Source organism: Ambystoma mexicanum, chromosome 3q (genome assembly GCF_040938575.1).
Source record: "Ambystoma mexicanum isolate Mex_15411 chromosome 3q, UKY_AmexF1_1, whole genome shotgun sequence".
Classification (NCBI taxonomy): Eukaryota; Metazoa; Chordata; class Amphibia; order Caudata; family Ambystomatidae; genus Ambystoma; species Ambystoma mexicanum.
In genome coordinates, this window is record NC_090926.1 from 92,774,249 (window position 1) to 92,795,807 (window position 21,559).

General features: G+C 43.9%; 1 protein-coding gene across 2 annotated transcripts in view; it reads right to left on the reverse strand.

Annotated features, from left to right (window-relative positions):
* Positions 1 to 21,559, reverse strand: part of PDE1B (phosphodiesterase 1B) — a 1,810,462-nt gene that overhangs the window by 70,288 nt on the left and 1,718,615 nt on the right. For both annotated transcript variants that reach the window (XM_069653207.1, XM_069653208.1), the window contains one exon: positions 4,816 to 4,945. In XM_069653207.1, coding sequence (XP_069509308.1) covers positions 4,816 to 4,945 — 130 coding nt within the window. The remainder of the gene's footprint in view (positions 1 to 4,815; positions 4,946 to 21,559) is intronic.

Here is a 21,559-nt window from a genome sequence, read left to right on the forward strand (position 1 = left end):
CGCTAAGGTCTTGGAAAAGGATGTTATGATCGACCAAGTCGAAGACTGCAGAGAGATTGAGGAGTAGGAGGAGGGGTAGGTTACCAGAATACCTGGTACTATCCACCTGTATTTTTAAGTCTAAAAGTGCAGTTTCTGTGCTCTGTTTGGGCGGAAGCCCGATTGTCTTAGACATAGCAGTTGATTATTTTGTAGGATTTTCTGAACTTGGGTGTTTGCTAGATGGTCCAGTATTTTTTGTAAGAATAGGATGGATCTGATGGGGTGATAGTTAGTTGGTACCTTTGGGTTGGGGATAGTTTATTTTAGTAGTGGTGTGATCCAGGCTGTTTTAATTGAGGAGGGCACTGTACTGGTAGCAAATGAATAATTAGAGAATTCAGTGATCATGGGCATAAGTGAGGGATAGCAGAGCTTCACAATTTGGGCTGGACAGGAGTTACCTTAACAATTGGAGGGCTTGAGGGCTCGAGGGCTCTGATGGTTGATGATAATTATTCAGGTGTAACTGGGAAGAAAGTGAATAAGGTGACGTCTGAGAGAGGCTCTTTTGGGTGAGTGATTAGGTTTGGCTCCAGAGGTTTAGTGGCAAGGATCACCTTTTTGTCATTAATTCTGATAATGAGTGAGTCAATTTTGTGAGAGAATATATCATGAATTGTGGTGCACCAAGCTTTTTCATCACACATATTGGGGATAAAGGTGATAGGCTTTTCCAGCTCATGGAGAATGGCAAAGAGTTCTTTACTATTGGAGCTTGCATTGGAGATCTGATTGTTAAGGGTGTTTGCTTTGGCTTGACAACCTCTTTCTTATATATGAGATTTAGGGTGGTGTGGTCCTTGTGATTTGTGGGGGACAGATTTTTTTGCAGTGGTTTTCGAGAGCTCATTTTTCCTCCGTAGTTTTATCAGCATTTCAGCTAACCAGATTATATTTGTTTTGTGGGGGATGGGCTGAATATTTTGTGGGCGATATATATGAGCCAAACGCTGTGATGAGGGAAGGTTTTAAATCCTTTTGTATCAGTTTCCAAGAATTGCAGATTAGTCTGCTGCTTACTGACTTTGGTATTATTTGATGAGGTTTGATGCAAGAGCGTGTAAATGGATAATGTGGTGATCAGACCAAGGTATAGGTTCAATGGATAACATTTTGACAACCAAATTTGCGGAGAGTATCCAGTCCAGGATACATCCTTTGAAATGGGTTGGGGTGGTGACAGATTAGGTAAAGCACATGTTGCTCACGACATTGGTTAATGCCGTTGTCTGGGTGTCAGAGGCTTGATTAAATCATAGGTTGAAATCTCACAGAATGGTGCATTAGGTAGCAGGTTTCAAGATGGGGATAGCCAGAAGTGGAATGTCTAGTTATGGGTGGCTAGGCCCATTGGGTTGCCTGTAGAGCAGTATAACGTTAGTCATGGTTTCTGTGCTGTGCCCTGCCTGCCTACACTCCCCGAAATACATGGATAGGTACTCAGCAGCATTGTGCATAATGATTGGCTAGGCACTGTGGAAAATCCACAGCCAGAGCTGAGCTGTGAGGCGATGCCAGGCCCAGACCAAAGGCCCTGGTCTAAGGCCCCTGTCCTCACCTGTCTTACCAGGCTGGCCGGAAAGGCCGGTTCACCTTCCTCCCCGATCCCAGAATCAAATACTGATCTACAAGCAAGCCAAAGATTACCCAGCCAATCAGGAGTCTTCATTAATCATACAGGTAAGAGTCACCATGCAAATGCATCAACACACTCTACACCCCCCTCCCAAAGTTGCTACAGCCAAATGTCCCGATCACTGCTCCTGACATCCCGCCACACTGGATTGAGACCTATGCACCACAAACTTCACTGAAGCATCTAATGTGTCCATCCACGTCCTTCTCGCCACTGATAAGCTCACCCAGGTTTAATGCTATCACCAGTGCACTACACTCAATTGCTGAATATTACCACTAAAATTGAACCCTTCCACAAGTGCAATTCATTGTTAACATACATGCTGTGTCTAAAAATAGAATAAGTAAATGCCTTGCCTACTTTATTGATTGATATTTTATTTCTATCGCGCTCGTACACAAGTGTTTCAGAGCGCCACAAGGGAGGCGAACAGGGGAGAACAAAACAGCGATCTTACTAGGCCCAGTGACATTGAGAACGCGCAAGTGCATGGGAGAGGGCGAGGGGAAAAGTGCATGGATGGGGGAGAGGCGGAAAGTGCAAAGCAGAGGAGAAACAGATAAATAACAATAAATAAATAATAAAGGCAACAAACAGTGGTAATGCAGCCAGCAATTGCAAGTGCTAGGTTTAAGGCAGCAGACAGGGTAGGTCTGATAAGTGTAGGAAGAAAAAAGGGGGGGCTGTATGGGTACAGATACAGACCCCAGTGCAAGGGGTGGCCCGGAGGCAGTGCGGTAGGGTGGCAGGATGAGCAGGTACCTTGGCCCAAAAGACAGAGGGTGGCGAGGTGCACGGTGCCAAGAGAGAACAGATCAGCAGGGGAGAGGGGGAGTGAAGGCAGAAGAAAAGAGGAAGGTCTTGAGGTGCTTCCGGAACCGGAGATGGTTCTCCTCAAGTTTTAGAGTGACAGGGAGACTGTTCCAGAGGGAGGGCCCAGCCGAAGACAGAGATCTACCCCCAGCTTGTTTCTTAGAAAAATGACTGACCCTGAGTGAGTTGGAGGTAGAGGAGCGAAGAGCTCGAGAGGGGAGGTATTTGCGGAGGGATAGCTGAAGGTATTTTGGATCCAGGCCCCAGAAAGCCTTGTGGACAATGCAGAGGGTTTTGAATTTAATCCTTGCATCCACTGGGAGCCAGTGGAGAGATTTCAGAGCTGGAGAGATATGATCCCAGGGCTTGAGGCCAAGGACAAGTCTTGCAGTCCTGTTCTGGATTAGTTGCAAAGGGCAGAGAGTAGAGGCAGGTAGATTTAGAAAGAGGCTGTTACAATAGTCCAAGCTAGAGAGAACCAGAGCTTGAGATACCATGAGCTTCTGGGGGAAGTAGAGGAAAGGCAGAGTACCTCTGAGGAGGTGCAGTCAGAAATTTGACTTTTTAGAGACCTCAGAGATGCGGGCGGAGAAGGAAAGGGTGGAGTCAAAGATGACAAAGAGGTTCTTAGCCTCGCAGGTGGGGGTAGGAGGAGGGCCAAGGGAGGCCGGCTAAAGAGTGAGGGGAAAGGATGGTGAAGGTGTGCCGATGAGGAGGATCTCTGTCTTGCTGGCATTCAGACAAAGATCATTGGCGGCACACCAATCTTGAATGGCAGTTAGGCAATCAGAGATGAGAGACGGAGAGGAGGTGGCAGAGGGCAGCTTGAAAATGAGTTGAGTGTCGTCAGCGTAGCACTGGAAATTTGAGCAGAAAATGGCAATGCAGTGGGCGAGAGTTGCCAGGAATTGGTTGAAAAGCCAGGGTGAGAGGTTAGACCCTGGGGAACACCACAGGTAGAGAGGAAGATAGATGAAAGGAAGGACCCAAATTGGACCTGGGAGGGTCGATCTGAGAGGAAAGAGGTCAGCGAGGCCAGAGCCTGATCAGTGATACCCAGGTTTTCACAGAGACGGTTGAGCAGGATGGTATGGTTGACTGTGTCGAAGGAAGAAGAGAGATCGAGGAGGATGAGGACAGATGGAATGTTAGAGTCAAGGTTGGTGAGCAGATCTTCACTTTTTTTTAGGAGAGCAGTTTCGTGCTTTTGGCAGCTCTGAAGCCAGACTGGTGGTCATGGAGACAGCCAACAGAATTTGAATGAAGGTTAAGCTGGGAGATGGCCAACTTTTCCAGGAGTTTGCCAAGAAAGGGAGTAATGGAAATTGGGCGATAGTTAGCTGGAGCTACCCTGTATACATGCATACCATTATTGTATACAGCCTTAGTACGCCCTACATTGATCCAAATGTCCCAAATATCCTGCTACAGGGAGATCATGTATATATTTTCATTTTATTTTTGAAATTTAACTACAAATCAGTGGTAAGCTATTCAATTGGAAGTTGATTTTAGAAAAAGCAGTCCAAACTAGAGAATGCCTATGCAGTTATACTTCCCTGGCCCAGAACAATGCCATTAGCAGGCAGTCAATTACGCTGCAGCACAAACGCAGCACTGCATGTGAGATATACCTCTACTCAACCTTTCGCCCATTCTCCATGGGTCTGTTGGCTTCCACATCAGCACTAAGCTCCTGCTAGATGTATGAAAAAAACACTGAGCGGCTGGTGCCAATCAAATCATTCCCTTTTCTCTAATGAACATACCACATTGTATTCAAATGCAACAGTATGGTTGATGCCAAGCTTCTGACAGGCTATCCTTGAAGGTCAGATTTTGGTACATTGCAAGGTAAGTCCCAGGGATCTGTAAACTAGGCTCTCCAGATGTTTTTGACTATAACTACCATCAGCCCTAGCCAGTATTGTGAACGGTGAGTGATCATGGAAGTCATAGTCCAAAATATCTAGAGAGATGCAGGTTACAGACTCCTGCTTTCATTAAAAGGGGTACAATAACTGAATAATAATGCACTCTCTAATTCGAAATCCAAGATGCCTGCCTGATCTGTAGGACCACCTTTGTGATCAGCCAAAGAATGTTGGATTTCCATCATCATGTCAGATGATCTTCTCATGTCATTCTACTTTTTGAAGGGTTCGGAGAACCCAATGTTCCTATATGGTTAAATAATTGAACACATAACAGCATGTATATAACCTTCTAATAATTTGCATTCTACGCATGTATCTCAACCATTCATTCGGTCATAAAGGGCCAACTCAGGTACTTTCTTGCGCTGTTTCACTCCCACTCACCTGGATTGGTGGCTAGATGGATTCATAGACTTGGATGACTTGGAGCCCTCCTCGGCCATGGGAACAACAATCTTCTCAGCAACATCTGTCAGCACTGAGAACGTAGGATCAACAATAAACTCGATGAACCCTGTTGAGGCAAGCAAAGCAGTTAAAGAAAATGTACAATTCTCAGTTGTATTTTCAGCCTTTCTTCCTATGGTGCTTATTATACATGACATGACTGAGTAAAGCCACATGCATCCAGACACTGTAATGCATGTTATGAGGTTTAAAGTGATATTGTTTAGCAGGTCATGCAAGCAGTGTTACATTTTTTACACTTTGATTGAGATGTGATAAGATCCTAAAACGGAGAATCAGGGAGAAATATACTCACATACAGGGTTGAGTCCTCTGAGGATAGGGCCCAGAACATCAAATTGAGAAGTTTTTGTGCTAACATGGTCTATCCTTCATATTGAATTACACCATTTGAAAGGTTACGTGAGTACAACATCAGAGAAGAATGATCATTAACTTCCAGTTGACCTAGGTTTAGCTTTTGGGATTATGAAGCTTGAGAAGGTCTTTACATTACAATTAGAGAGAAATGGAAAGGATATGCTGTTAATGTCTATCATAATCAGTATCTTGAGATCGCTGTTAATGACAGGAAGTGTATATTATTATCATTGAGTCTAAAGTTTGCATTCAATTTAAGTATTCTACAGGATGACCGATAAAAGAATATGAAGAAGTGTTCTGCAAAACTTTACATGTGGTATCAGATGCACCATTGCTTAAAATAAGTGCACACAAGACTATGGGCCTCATTACGTGGCAGGAGGTAACCATTGCGCGGGTCCGTGTTCCCGGAATAGGGATTTACAGGGTCATTCCGACCTTGGAGGACCCGGTAAGTCCCCATTCCGGGAACCATTCCCCATTCCCATTCGAGCCCCCATAGGGCTCAATAGGGATGGAGCTAATAACGGGCCTGCTATTAGCGGGCCCGTTATTAGCACCGGAGTCCCTTAACGGGTCCCTTCCATAAAGCCTGGTAAAACCAGGAGGAAGGGACCCGCTAAGGGACCTCGGAATAGGGTGGAAAGGGATTACTGGCACCGGTGCCCTTACCGGTGCCGGTAATCCCTTACCGTCTACCGCGTAATGAGGCCCATATATTTAACTCCTAAACATATTTTAACATGAAATAAAGAACAAAGGTTTGGATGAGTCACATCTAAGGTAGACATACCGTCCATCTATTAGAAGAAAGGTTTGGCATGAAAGAAAAGAAATCATGGTGATTCACTGAGAGTGCCTGAATCATGGGAACAGATAACACAGAAAAACCTACATTTATTTTGTTCTTTTATGTTTTTTTTTTTAAGTGGGTGGGCTATACAGCATTTCCTAGCTGAAAGAAGATTCCCTCCTGGAAACATCCAGGGAACAGTGCTTAGAGAACACATGGGCGTAGTCCAAGTGTCTGCCAGACAGGTCTCAGAGATAGGCACATGCCTCTGGAAAGCTATCAATGCTGCCTTGGATCTGGTGGAATGTTTATGAAGCATTTCTGATTGTGAATAACATTCACACTGTATGCCTTAGCGATGCAAGGCACAATCCATCTTGAAACGGTGGTCTTGGAAATTGGAAATTGGAAATACTATTCGACTGTCAAAAGGGATTATAGCACTTGCAAACATTTCTGGTTTTGTCTAAATTGTGTAGGGCCATCTCAGGTGGAGAACTGTGTGGTCAAATCTGAAACACAAGAACATGTATCTACTGGTATAAATGAAAATCAGGGGACTTTGAGGATTAAGGATAGGACTGTCCTAAAATCCACCTTGTCAGCATTCAACACATGTACACCTCTTTACATGATAAGGCCTGAAAGTTTTTCACTCTCCTGGCAGTGGAGGCCACGTCTGGGAAGACAGTTTTCCAGCAGAGGAAGTCGGGGTCAGAGGGAGGCTTGACAGGCTTGCAAGAGTTTCTCATTAAGGAACCGAAAAACAATTTCAGGTTCCACTGAGGTGCAAGTCTTGTGACAGGGGTAAAGATCAATTAAGCTGTCAAAGCAATGCCCAGGGTCTCATTTTGTAGAGGAAAAAGGTCAAAATCATAGTTCTTGTTATAGAGTCAATATTGATTCTAGTACTGGCCAAATGTGAAATAATTGATAAGATACTGTCTATGGATGCAGCAAGATGTGTTATTTTCTGAAACTCAAAGAGTGAATCAACTTCCCTTTTTATTGCTTTACTGGTTTACAGATACTTGAATGTACACATAATGTTAATGTTGGGGACAGCGATCCCCTCCTGCGAGTAAAATAGTTACACATGAACCAAGCTTTCAAGCCGAGCCATGATAATGAGGGGCAGAGGACCAGCCCTTTATCATGGGAAAGGAGGTGTTTCCTAAAAGGAAGATCGAACAAGACTGTCTGATTACAGCAGATGAAGATCAGAGTACTAGATGTGGAACAGCGAGTTGGAGGTGAACAGAATGTCTTCTGCACCTTGTGAAGGCATACTGGAATGTTTCTGACTATTTGAGAAGAAAGGTGGCCCTGAGAAATTCAGACATTTCAAATGTAGGGGCCATAGAACTGAAACGTCTATTTGGGTTTCTTGTTGGGACTGGTATCAAGTATGTCTGGTGTACGAACACTGCAAGGCACAGAGAATGCTCTTAAATTATTCTATGAGGTCATTCCAATCATGAGGTGAGTGATGATGATGACTGGGCCAGCCTGCATCCTGACATCCTGAGCCTGCACAGCTACTGGAAAAATGCCATTCAAATGAGACCAAGTTGGAAGGCCATAAAGCACAGTGGGTGATATGGGTTTCCTCCTGATTGTTCACATATAATATCACAGTTGTATTATCTGTACGAGCTGGAGAAAATAGTATATATAGGGAATGATTCTGGAGGCTGGTGTCGTAAATCTCCCCCCGTCTCACCTGTGATCGGGATCTCCCTTGTTTGGCCGCAGGACTCTTCCTGTGGGTGGTTTGGTTCTTGAATAGGCTTTCCCGAGCCTCGTCAGGTTGCAGGGCGCGTTCAGAGTTCCGGGATGTTCGTGGTTCCAGAGTATCCAGGATTAGCGATAACAAGAAAAGTAGGGGGGGAAATCCAGGAACAGAAAAGTAGGCAAGGAAGGAAGTAAGAGGATCAAGGAAATCAATGTAGAGAGCAAACACACGTCGGGTCACTACTGAACATAGCGTTGAGATGCGCGGACCCGCAGGGGCGTGACCAATTTATAGTACGTGCCACGACGTGAAAGCTAGTGCGTAGCACGGAGCTTGGTAGGGCCATGTTGGGAGGAACAAGGAGTACAAACCCTTCGTGACAATGACCATGCCCCCTCCGAAGACTGGTTCCTCCAGGCTTGCCTGGGTGAATAAGATGGAATCTTCTGAGCAAACGAGGGGTCTTTAAATTAGAAACTGGTTCCCATGTTCTCTCGCTAGGGGGGTAGCCTTTCCACTTGACCAGATATTGTAGTCGACCCCTCCTATACCTGGAATCACATATCCTGGAAACCTCATATTCCGACTGGTCGTCCACAACAACAGGTGTGGGTCTGAAGGATTTCCAAGTAGAACTAACGTAGGGTTTCAACAGGGAAGTATGGAAGACTGGATGTATCTTCTTCCAAGAATCTGGGAGCTTAAGTCGGAAGGAGACAGGATTGATGATCTCCTTTATGAAAAATGGACCATAATAGCGAGGAGCCAATTTGTTTGGTCGCAGATGTCGAGGTAACATTTTCGAGGCTAGCCAGACTTGATCGCCAACTGAATAGGAAGGTGATGGTCTTCTCTTAGAGTCCGCATATCTTTTGGTTCGAGTCTGGGCCTGTTCTAACTGATCCTTGGCCTCTCTTGTAAATTGATCAGCGTCTGAATCCAAGAGTCAAGGGTAGGTACCGGAGTAGATTCTGGAAGAACTGATGGTAAAACAGACGGATGATAACCTTGACTGCAATAGAAAGGGCTGATCTTGAGAGCTGAATGATCTGAGTTATTGTAGGAGAATTTGGCTAAAGGTATAAGGAGAGACCAATTGTCTTGAACCTTGGTGGCAAAACAACAAAGATATTGTTCCAGGGTTTGATTTACTCGTTCCATTGCCCCATTGGTTTGTGGATGATAGCCTGAAGAAAGGGCACGTTGGATTCCTTGGACACAACAGAGATGTTTCCAGAATTGTGAAATATACTGAGGTCCTCGATCCGAAATAATCTTGGAAGGTAGGCCATGAAGACGAAAAATATGCTCCAGGAAAATTCCAGCAAGTTCTGAGGAAGATGGTAGTTTATACAATGGTGTAAAATGAGCTAGATGAGTAAACAAGTCAATGGTTAGCATGATGGTTGTATATCCTCGGGAAGGTGGTAATTCAACAATGAAGTCAGTGGCAATAACTTCCCAGGGTCTGGTTGGCAACGTAGGTTGTAGAAGCAGACCCGCCGGCCTCTGGTTATCGTATTTGTTCTTACTACAAATTGCACACGTCTTGATGTATTGAACTACACTGGCCTTCATCCCTGGCCACCAGAACTGTCTTTGTATAAGACGGAAGGTGTTGGTTACTCCTCGATGGCCGGAGTGAAGAGTATCATGGCATAGATTCATTACCTTCTGTTGAAGTTCTTTTGTCGGAATGACCACTGAATTGTTCTTGAATAAATATCCTTCCTTGATTGTCAGACGCCAGGGATTTTTCTCGGATATGTCCTTCCAGAGTTCAGATGATTGAGTCTGTACTCTGATTTCTTCCAGGAGATTGATCGCTTGAGCTACAAAGATTGTAGGTGGAAACATTTTAGGATAGATCTTATCCTCCAAGGGAACGTAGTCGGGACGTCGAGAAAGGGCATCAGCAATCATGTTTTGCGGTCCAGGAACATGTGAAATTTGAAATTGATATTGAGCAAAGAAGTAGGCCCATCGAGCTTGTCTACTGTTCCTGCACTCCATGGATTGTAGGACCTGAAGATTTCGATGATCAGTACGGACTTGAACTGGATATTTAGCACCCAGGAGTAGATGCCTCCATTCAGTGAAGGCATGGCGAATGGCCAATAACTCCTTCTCCAGAACTGAGTAGTGAGTCTCGCTGGTGGTCAGGGTCCGTGAAAGGTAAGCAATGGGATGTTCCAACTTATCATCGGATTCTTGTTTTAAAACTGCTCCTATGGCGTAATTGAAGGCATCAGTTTCCACTAGAAAAGGACGATTTATGTCAGGTTGGGCCAGGATGGGGGCCTGAGTGAATTCTTCTTTCAAGCGTTGGAATGCCTTTTCTTGTGGTATAGACCAGTTGAATGGAACGTCTTTCTTCAGGAGATTAACAATGGGTTGAACAATCTCGGAAAAGGTGGGAATGAATTTCCGGTAGAAGTTGGCAAGCCCCAGGAAGGATTGTATTTGCTTTACAGATGTTGGGGCGGGCCAAGCCAGTATGGCCTTCACCTTTGAAGGGTCCATACTAATTCCTTCTGAACTAAGGACAAATCCCAGATAGTGAACTGATGTAACATGAAACAAACATTTTTCTGGTTTGGCTAAGAGTTGGTTTTCACGGAGACGTTGAAGTACTGCCTTTACATGTTCTTCATGTTTCAAGGAATCCTTTGAGAAGATCAATATGCCATCCAAGTAGACGATAACATTGAGAAATAACATGTCAGAGAACACCCTATCCATAAAACGCTGGAAGACTGCGGGTGCATTAGTCAGACCAAAGGGCATGATTAGGTATTCAAAGTGACCAAAGGGTGTTCTAAAGGCTGTTTTCCATTCGTCTCCTTCCCGGATACGGATCAAATGGTAAGCACCTCGGAGATCCAGTTTCGTGAATATCACTGCACCTCTCACAGCTTCAAGGATATCCGAGATCAGGGGTAGTGGGTATCTGTCTTTCAGGGTGTGTTGATTTAGGCCCCGATGGTCCAGGCAAAGTCTGAGCTCTTTGGTATCCTTTTTAGGAACGAAGAACAATGAAGCGCCAGCTGGTGATTTTGAAGGTTTTATGGTGCCGTTCTCAAGATTAGTGTCTAGGTATTCCCGGAGGACTCTCTTTTCCGGTTCTGAAAGGATAAACATCCTGCCAAAGGGAATCACTGCTGAGGGTTCAGTATCTATGGCACAGTCTTCGGGTCTATGTGGAGGTAAGGCTTGAACAATGGCAGTAGGGAATACATCAGCATACCCTTGATAGATCTCTGGAACTTGTACAATATTGGAAACCATGAGTGGTGTCTCTGGACACCTTGGTAGACTTTTAGGGGCTGTGACTGAGATATCCAGGTTTAAACAATGGTTCATACAGAACTCCAAGCCCAGGAATAAGGATCCGGCCGTCCAGTTGATATAAGGATTGTGCCTTTGTAACCAGGGCATGCCCAGAACCAAGGGGTAATGGGCTGATTTTATAATGTCAAACACAATTCTTTCTTGATGATGATTTATGGAAAGATGGATCTCCCTTGTTTGCAGATTTATGGGTCCTGAGGAAAGAGGTCTTCCGTCAATTGCTTCCACTGGCTGTGAAAAACTTCTTGCTTCATATGGAATGTTATGACTTCTGACCCAATCTTGATCAATGAAGACTCCCATTGCTCCACAATCCACCAAGGCCAGTATGAGGTAGACCTTGTCCTTGGATGGTGATAAAAAGGCCTGTAATATCACCAATTTGTTTTGTCCAGGAGAGTTCAAGGATGGAATTGATGTGGAGCAAACATCCCTCTCCTGAAACCTTGCTCCATTTAGGATCGGGAGCTGGCGTTTCCCGAGCGTCGGGGAGGAGCCAGAGGACACTCTTTAACTAGAGGTTTATCTGAGGCACAATACATGCACAAGCCTGTGTGTATCCTTCTTAACCTTTCCTGCGGGGAAATTGGTCCACGAAAGGCTCCAAGTTGCATGGGCTCAGAATCAGTGCTCGGACTCTTGGCAGATTCTGCCCTTGTAGTATTCTCGAGGGAGTTTCTTTGAATTGATACTTTATTATTTTTCTTTTCGGCCTTTCTTTCTTGGATTCTAAAGTATATTTGCATAGACAAGTCCAGGAGGGCCTGGAATGAACTAGGACGTGCCACCCTGGCTAACTCGTCCTTAATCTCTTCATTTAGACCTCTGCGAAACAAGGTAAAACTGGCTTCCAGGGGCCAGTCCGCCTCTTTGGCTAGCTGTTTGAATCTGGTAACATAGGTCAACATGTCTTGGGATCGTTGTTGGAAGTCAAGTAACTTTTCTTGAGCACCGTGAACCAGCTCTGGTCGTTCGAACATGGTCTTGAGTACCGCGATGAACCCTTCATAATCATCCAGGAGAGCATCCCCTGAATTGAGTAAAGGAGTGGCCCATATAAGGGCATTACCTGAAAGATGCGATATTATGAAGCCCACCTTAGCCCTAGGAGTTGTGCAATAGTAGGGCTTGAAGGTAAAATGTACCAAACAAGAATCCAGGAATCCACGTAAAGTCTTTGTTGAACCGTCGTATTTATCAACCACTCCTCCCAATAATACGCTGTCCTTGTTCACGGAGTCGCGTGACAAGACGAGCTGTCTTAGCGCCGCATTCTCGGCTTTTAAATTCTGCATCTCTGTGGAAAGTTCTTGCATTCCGCGCATCAGGTCCTGAATAGCATTCTCCATGGTAGAATCCGTATTGATCGTTTGGCGTCTCAAACTGTCGTAAATCTCCCCTCGTCTCACCTGTGATCAGGATCTCCCTTGTTCGGCCGCAGGACTCTTCCTGTGGGTGGTTCGGGTCTTGAATAGGCTCGCCCGAGCCTCGTCAGGTTGCAGGGCGCGTTCAGAGTTCCGGGATGTTCGTGGTTCTAGGGTATCAGGATTAGCGATAACAAGCAAAGTAGGGGGAGAAATCCAGGAACAGAAAAGTAGGCAAGGAAGTAAGTAAGAGGATCAAGGAAATCAATGTAGAGAGCAAACACACGTCGGGTCACTACTGAAGATAGACGCGCGGACCCAAGGGGCGTGACCAATTTATAGTACGTGCCACAACGTGAAAGCTAGTGCGTAGCACGGAGCTTGGTACAGCCATGTTGGGAGGAACAAGGAGTACAAACCCTTCGTGACAATGACCATGAGGTCCAGAAGGGGCAATTTTGCCGGGTCATGACAGCTGGACCATGGCAGGAGGAATCCTGATCCCAAGTTATTCTGCCAAAACATCCATAAGCCTTCCTGAAGGCAAGACATACAAGAGCCTGTCATACTCTGCCTTGACCAGGAGGAGATCCAAGCACCCCCTTCCTCCTTCAACATGAAGCAGGAAGCCAAGAGGAAGCAGGTGGAATCAAACAATGATGTGCCTAAAATTTGAAGTGGGCTCTGAGAAATCTTTGGGCAAGGACATTGACAAATGTTGCTGAATATTACAAATCACCAGCCTAGGGCATTGAATATTGGTCTAAAACATGTTTGGTAGTGAGGGGATTGATGGAGTCAGCTGCATGACTTGTGAGAAGAAAGACTGGAGCTGAGGATTCTGGCAAGTTCAGATTTTCCAAAGAATCCTTCAATGGCCAGGCCCCCCTTTTATGGCCAGGCCCAGTACCCGGGTAGAAGCAGATTTCACTGAAGAGGAAGGACTGTGCTTCTTATACTCCTGCCTGTACTCTTGTTATGCCGATATTTTCAGAGATAATAATTAGAGGTTTCACACCTGATATGCTTGGTTGTGGCTACTTCAGCATTTGACATCAGATCAAGCCTTGACACCATTGACAGCAGGACAGAGGAACTTCTACGCCGCCAAAGCCTTTGGCTCTGAGGTGCCACGATTACAGTGTGAGCCAGGCTCAATATAATGGTTGGATCATATGATCACCCATGCAGGTCTGGGAATTCAGCTGCAGCCTGATGAATCCTAGGGCTGGAGTGACCTTTATAAAGATGAGTTGAGGTCTTGGTGCCTGTTGTAAGTAAAGTAAGAAACTTGTCTGACTGATAAAGACGTTTGGCACCAAAGAAATTGTGGTAGTCACACTGTGCCCACTGTTAGTCCCAGAGTTTGCCTGTGTGCTGGCAGGCCCAGAGCTGAAACCCCCTGGAGAGTGTCCAGCAAGTGAACAAACTGAGGAAGTGATATCCTGCTTGGTACCATGAACCCAGAAACATCTTCCCACAACTAAGCCAGAAGCATGACAAATGGGACCATCGACTCAAGCACCACACCCATTCCCTTGGCCTGGATATGTTTAAGTTTACTCCAGAGTGACCTCAGTGTGATTCCAGTGTAGAAAGCACAAGGCATTACCAGAGTCATGTTCCCAAAGCACATGGCACAGCCATGTAACCTATGGCAGGCACCCAAGGCAGTAAAGAAGAATTTGACAAACATTTACAAAAAACTAAAATAACCCAACTCTTGGAAATGGCATAAAAGTTATTCATGCCATTAGCCTCTAGAGTCCTACTACACTGAGAAATTATATGTTCTGATGGCACCTGTATTATTTTGCAATATTAAAATAAGTTGTAAGGTACTTGAAAAAATGTGTTGGAAATAATGAGTCAATAGTTGAGAAGAACTGTGTATAATCAAGCTGGAAGGAATAACAAGGACGATTTTCTACCTAAATTCAGACTTAATATTTATGAAGCAATGATAATAAACTATGAACATCAGTCTATATAACACACAGATTCAGAATCTTTAACGTCTGTAAATGACAACAGATTATTAAAGTCTTAATCATGAAATCTTGAAGGAACATGAGCTTCAAACTATTTGCAAACAAATCACATTGATACATTTGTGTGCCTTTTGATATTTCAGGAGATATGCTTCTTTTCATCCAACATAATGAAAGGTGGCCACGTTAAAAAATGTTATGAATTCTTTAACAAAATACACTATATATGTTTAAGGCTCCTCTCATCCTCTATCATCCCTGACTGCTTATCTGCTATTCAGTCTTGTTGCACCTCCAATGATCTCTGTCTTACTGTCAGTAAGACTGAGATCCTTTCTATTGGGACACCAACTCCCCATTTCCCTCCTACACTGAGGCCATTCTCTATGGGCTCACCTCCCTCTCTTTCCACTGAGAACAGAAACCTTGGGGTCATCTTCAACTCCTGCCTCTCCTTTACTCCTCACAGCTTGGATCTTGCGAAGAAGGCCCACTTTCAACTTCACTTCATTATGGGTATTCTCCCTTTCCTCATCTTCACCCAGAAGCTCAATGTCTCTATAGGTCTGGTCCTCTTCAGGATAGACTACGGTAACAGCCTCTTCCTCAATCTGCCTCTTTCTTTGCTCTGTCCTCTTTAACTAATCCAGAGTAGGCCCGTGAGACTTATCCTTGGCCTCAAGCCCTTGGACCATATCCCTCCAGCTCTAAAATCTCTCCACTGGCTTCCGGTCGCTGCAATGATTAAATTCAAGACCCTCTGCATCATCCGCAAGGCTGTCTGGGGCATGGGACCACACTACCTGCAACTCTCTCTAACTAAATACTCACCTTCCAAATCCATTCAATCTTCTGGCTCCAACTCTCTGCTGATCGAACGTTTCTCCAAACAGAGAGCTGGGGGCAGATATCTCTCCTCAGCTGGCTCCCTCTCTCTCTCCACCATCTTTTTCAAGACCCTTCTCCTCCCCCTTCCCTCCTTCCCTCTCATGCTGCCTTGCTAACCATCTCCTCTGTCACTGAAATTGGCAGCCTGGTCCCTCAAGAGTCTAATAGGGTCCTGGCCTTCTGTCCAATTAACCCCCGCAGCCCCAATGCACTGCCCTTTGGGCCAAATCACGCCTATTGAGTGGTTACCTCCACTCTGCACTTACCTGTTGGGCAGTAGACCTCCATCTTCGCCTGGGATGTCTCTGCCTATGCCCTTTCCTGGTGCCCTCTCTACGAGCACCTCTCGCACGTCCTCCCCTAGGAGATCCTAATAGCACTTAGCCCACCCTATCTCCCCCTTTTTTCCTTTTTTTTTTTGCTGCACTTGCACACTCTGAATGTCACAACACCTAGTAGGACCATTGTCTGTTTCTATTTATTCATTGTCAATTTCATTGTTTATTTGTTTGTTCCCTTCCCTTGTGCCTTGTGGCTCTTTGAAACAATGTCTTATTGTATAAGCGCCTTATAAATATCCAATAAATAAATAAAAATAAATAAATAAAGCCCCCATGTGAAAATCCATTTGATGCTCAGACAAATAGGACAACAAAAAAGTGAATCAATCAGTTTAAAAATACTGTTTGAAACAGAACTATGACATTTCCAATAGTAAAACATTTTTTCGAATTACACCATCAGGTCTCAGATAAAGGTTGAGATCATTGATAATATTAAATCCCAAATTAGTCTTACACAGCAATATATTTTGCCTTTCACCTGCTGTTGCATTTGTTTACAACAGGAGGCGAAAGACAAAGAATATTGCTGCCTAAGACTAATTCTGGACTCATCATCATGACAGCCTCTTTACCAATGGAATAAATAAAACTGATTGGAAAATATCCCACTTACAAGAGTTGTAATCCACGTTTTATGATAAAGTTAAAAAACAATACACATGTAATTACAAACTCGCAAAATCAAATGAAACGTATATCAATAAGGAATGGTGTGGGAACTCAAACGTGGAAACATTACTGAGTATAGACACATATCCTTGATGAATATAATTAATTATTAATTGTTTTATTTGCAACTATGTTTGCAATAACATGAATTTTCCATTCCCTATCTCTGTTGTATTATCTGCTTATAGAAATATACATTTCTAGGTGGAAAGTCTGCTCCCTATATCTTTGAAGGTAAGATTGTACCCATAAAAAGACAAAACGTTCCAGAAGGAGGGAACGGACAAAAGTGAGTGACCAACAGGAGGCTGCTAGCCAACTGATGCTCAAAATCAGTCCCTCTATTATTTTGGTGTTAGTACAAGTATCACCGGACAGGGGGCGGGGCAGTCAGTCAGGTTCTGCAGATCGCGAGCTGAAACCTCTGATCTCAGCCCACATTTCACAGAACACACAGGCTGCTTCCCCCAACCTGCAGCACCATCTTCCCACCACCCTTCCGTTTCTTTTTTTAAAAAACGCTTTCCTAACCCTTCTGCCCTGCCACATTTACCTGATTGTTGCAGTGGCAGCGCCCGCCACTGACACATCAGCTTCAATGTCTCTCACTTTTACTGCTGCCATGATAATGGAAGAGGGGCTCCATACAAAGTCCTGCCTTCTACAACCATGACAGCCATCTTGTCAAAATATTTTAAATTCAATCCTGTTGAATGAATGAAAATACTTTATTTTTAGCACCCCGGGTTACTGCTTTGTTAAGCCAGGGTACTAATGGTGTTAATGACCCATTCCATGGGCTAAACTGCAGGGTAACGTCCTGGAGCCCTCCTTAACAGCTACTGCGACTGCTGGACCGTTACCCCTCCTTGTACTCCCTGGTACAGGTTACTAACTCCACATTATAAGCAACTTCGACTCACTATTCTGTAAGTTTAAGAAACTGGATGTCTAGAAGTAACGGTAATTCTAGGAAAGATGCAGTTTGAAGTTAAAGTGGTATCAACGGTTAGTGATAGATATAGTTTATGTAGTATTATTTAGTTTGAAGATATCAGGTCATTTAACTATATGTGCTTTAATATAAAGAGATGAATAATGCAGCTCTGGTACTGAAACATGCAATATGTGTTAGTTTTGTTGCCAATTATATTTTGTAAAAAATGTAGAAATGGAATATAAATAATGTTCCTATTTTTGTTCTGATAATTAAATGAAACAATAAATAGATAAATACAGCAGTTGATTGTTAATTTAATTGATACATAGAAAACAGTGTCTTTGTCTAAAAGAAAGTAATTCCTTGATTTCATAAACATACAAATAAATAATATAATAAGATAGGTGACAGCGTTCAAATTTCAAAGAGGCCAAGAGCTAAGAAACTAGCTTTTTCAACAGAATGTGCATTTTAATGGTTGTGGTGGATTTCTGAATTTACAACAATAAGGTCAGGGTATCGTTAAAGGGATAGTCCAGTAAAAAAATGTATTTTAAAAATAGATAGGCAACATTAAAAAAATAATTCTAGCACTTTTTTTTAAAAACTTCCTATGTAAAATGTTGAGCTATTCAAGCTCAAAATTCGCAAAAGCAAGCACATGGGCACGTCCATTTTGTGAAATGGATGCCTGCCTGTGCTGGCTTTTGCTTTTGTGGCACTAATGAAGGAAAAGCCAGCCAACTGTAGTAAACAAAAGCTACCGCTGGGTGGCTTTCCCTTCATTAGTGCTGTACGCGGAGGACGGGAACCGGAGACCAGAGCAGGAAAGCTGCAGCTGAATCTCGGTAAGTGCTATTTATTTATTTTTTTTAAAAAATAAGCACTAGCTGCGTTTTTTTTTCTAAGTTTTCCAGGCTGGAGGAGCTCGGAAAACTTAGAAATAAAACTCGGAGGAGCCTGTGAAACTCGGAAAGTAAAACCGCAGCGTTTTCAAGCACAACCGTGTTGTGTTTCTGCCTGCTGTGGCTATCACTTTGGGTCTCCGGTGCTCCCCGAGGGGAGCTCGAGAGCCCCAAATGGGAAATCAGACATAGGCAGAAACACCGCGGCATGTAAACACAACCGTGTTGTGTTTCTGCCTGCCTTGGCTTTCACTTTGGGTCTCCGGAGCACCGGAGACCCAAAGTGATAGCCACAGCAGGCAGAAACACAACACGGTTGTGTTTGAAAACGCTGCAGTTTTTCTTTCCGAGTTTCTCAGGCTCCTCCGAGCCCGAGGAGCCTGAGAAACTTGGAAAGAACAACTGCAGCGTTTTCAAACACAACGTTGTATTTATGTACAACGTTTTCAAAGCTGCAGTTTTATTTCTAAGTTTTCCGGGCTCCTCCAGCCCGGAAAACTTAGACAAGAAAATGCAGCTAGGGCTTATTTTAAAAAAAAAATAGCACTTACCGAGATTCAGCTGCAGCTTTCCTGCTCTGGCCTCCGGTCCCCGTCCTCCGCGTACAGCACCAATGAAGGAAAAGCCAACCAGCGGTAGCTTTTGTTTACTACAGCTGGCTGGCTTTTCCTTCATTAGTGCCGCAAAAGCCAGCACAGGCGGGCATCCATTTCACAAAATGGATGCGCCCATGTGCTTGCTTTTGCGAATTTTGAGCTTGAATAGCTCAAAATTTTACATAGGAAGTTTAAAAAAAAATGCTAGTATTATTTTTTTAATGTTGCCTATCTATTTTTAAAATAACATTTTTTACTGGACTATCCCTTTAAGGGTTTGCCCGCATCTAGGACCCAATCAAGGAACACGTAAACAGAGCTTATTGCAACTGCAGAGATATGCAAATTATCTTCCCCCCAAAACTCTGAAAAACATTAAATCCTCGCCTACACCAACCAAGGAAAAGGGCTTGCAGAGGGAAAACACAACATGATCTGAAGACGGGGCTTAGGTATAAGGCAATACAACTGAACATATGTTACATTAGCAACACTTGCTTAACAAGTGTTGGACATACAGTGCAGGGCATGTGACCCCAGCCAGCACCTTGCACCTTTGGGCAGGTACCCACTATCTGACCATTGCCTATGGGATTAGATTACATTAGATTTATCGAACATGCCTCAGCCCTTTAGGCTTTTGGTGCATCAGAATTATAAACATCAGAACTTAAAAACCTAGGAACATGCACATAATAAATGACATAATGACATAAATGCGAGAGGATGAACAACTAGTAAATAAGTACAATGGTTAGTGTGTCTATTCCTTATTTAGTCTGTTTCTAGTGTGCAAATGTATACAATAAATAAAATGCATGATGGCTAGGGTTTGTCCATCATGGGATAATTGATTTAGTTTCCAAAATGATAAGGGCATTTACCAGAACCCCTAGAATAAGGTAAGGGGAACACCCCGAGCCACAGCTAAATTAGCTGTTTATGCTGTAATTGCTAGAACTAGTCAGTCACGATTTTCAACTCGGATGCGCCATATGCCAGGCCGTTAAAGATGCTCAGGAAATACAGCAAATTGATTTTGCCACATCCCACGACAATTCAGTCTTGATTACCATTGCGGCACTATTTGTCAATCTGTAACATATAAAGGGATTTGAGGTCCTGCGATCTTATACACCCATGCCCTACTTTGTGATGTAACCAGGCTAGGACCTTATTTCTCAGAGCTTCTTTCAGTTTGTTTCTCTTTGGCTCCTCTACGTTTGCGATGATTTCTTTCCTTTTCTCCGGGATTAGTTCACTTATTTTCCTATTGGCAATCATTGGCATTTGTATGTTCTTTAAACGGAGATCACTGGGCTTAAATATTCTTTGCTTCCAACTGATGGTTCTAACTGAGTTTGTGTGGGGCTTCCCAGATCAGCAGAACTGGCCAGCTTTATTTAGTGACACTACTAGTCGAAAAGATGGAACATATGGCAAATATGGAAATGAACGTTCTTGCTCCCCCTGCCATTTGTTGCCAATTTCTCCTCTGACCACATTTTTTCCTCTGGCTGTTGTTGCGGTAGATAAGGTGGTTTGGCAGTACCTGTCCGCAGTTCTTTTAGGTGCCTTAAGCTTTCCAGGAGTGACACTCTCCAAACATTTTTAAAAATCTTTCAGGTTCGCAGCCTGATTTAATTTAGTTATAATATACTCCCTTAGGGATTGCCAATTGGCCCAATCGTTGTGTTCTTTGGTCTTGGAGACCGTATTATGGCGGGTTGGGATATGATGACATAGAATGAACTGTGACCACCCTCGATATGCAATCTTGGGAGGATCTCTCTATTATTAAAGTAGTAGCTGGAGTTCCAAGTACGGCTCGTACTAGGGTGACTCCGTTTTGATCTTCCTGTTCATCCTGTTCTTGTTATTTGTATCCCATGGCATTGCCGTCATTGTCCTTGTAGTTCTCGGTCTTCATCAGGCCTTTCTTAGATAACCTGATGGATATGGGTCCAGGGAATGCAACTGCAGTGTTCTCCTGGGACACTGAAGTGGTGAGAAGAAAAGACATCTCCTGACACTTGCACCCCACGATTCCCTCTGGGGATCTCCTCTGTCTCATTTATAATATCATATGTGTCTTCTTTTCACAGAACTCTTAAGTGTTTTCTTCTCCTTGCACTCCTTTCTAAAACTTTTCAAAGCCCGACTTGCACTTCGCAACGGAAGAGTAGATGAAAATATATGCTTTGAGGGGGGCTGTTTAATCTTTCCAGGATCCTGAAGGCGCCTCCCCCTATTAATAGGTCAGTTATCTTGGGCTGAACAAAGGGCATGGTTTTCACATGAAGCATTTTTGGGGGACACCCCCTGGTGCTTATCTGAACTTTAGGCTTTGAGTGGAGTGACCTTGTGGTAGGCATTTTATCTTTTTAGAGGTGGGATATTAGGAGATGAGAGAGAATGTGAGTAAATGTGGGCAATATGAATCCAGGAGAAAGTGAGAGGGGATGCAAAAGCAAAGGCAGCCTCACTCACTATGATCACTATGATCACTTAAATGGCACTTCACAAGATTGCACAGCACAGCATGCTTGAAAATTAAGAACATGTACTTGCAGCATTGCAACGTTGTAACGTCACTTAGCTGGACAAGACGTAGTTAATGATACATGCCCCCTGCCTAAAGCTGTAGCTGCCGGCACTCTGTCTTGTGCTACGGAGCTCCTCTTCAGCTGATGAGAAAACGCCAGGACACCATCATCTGCT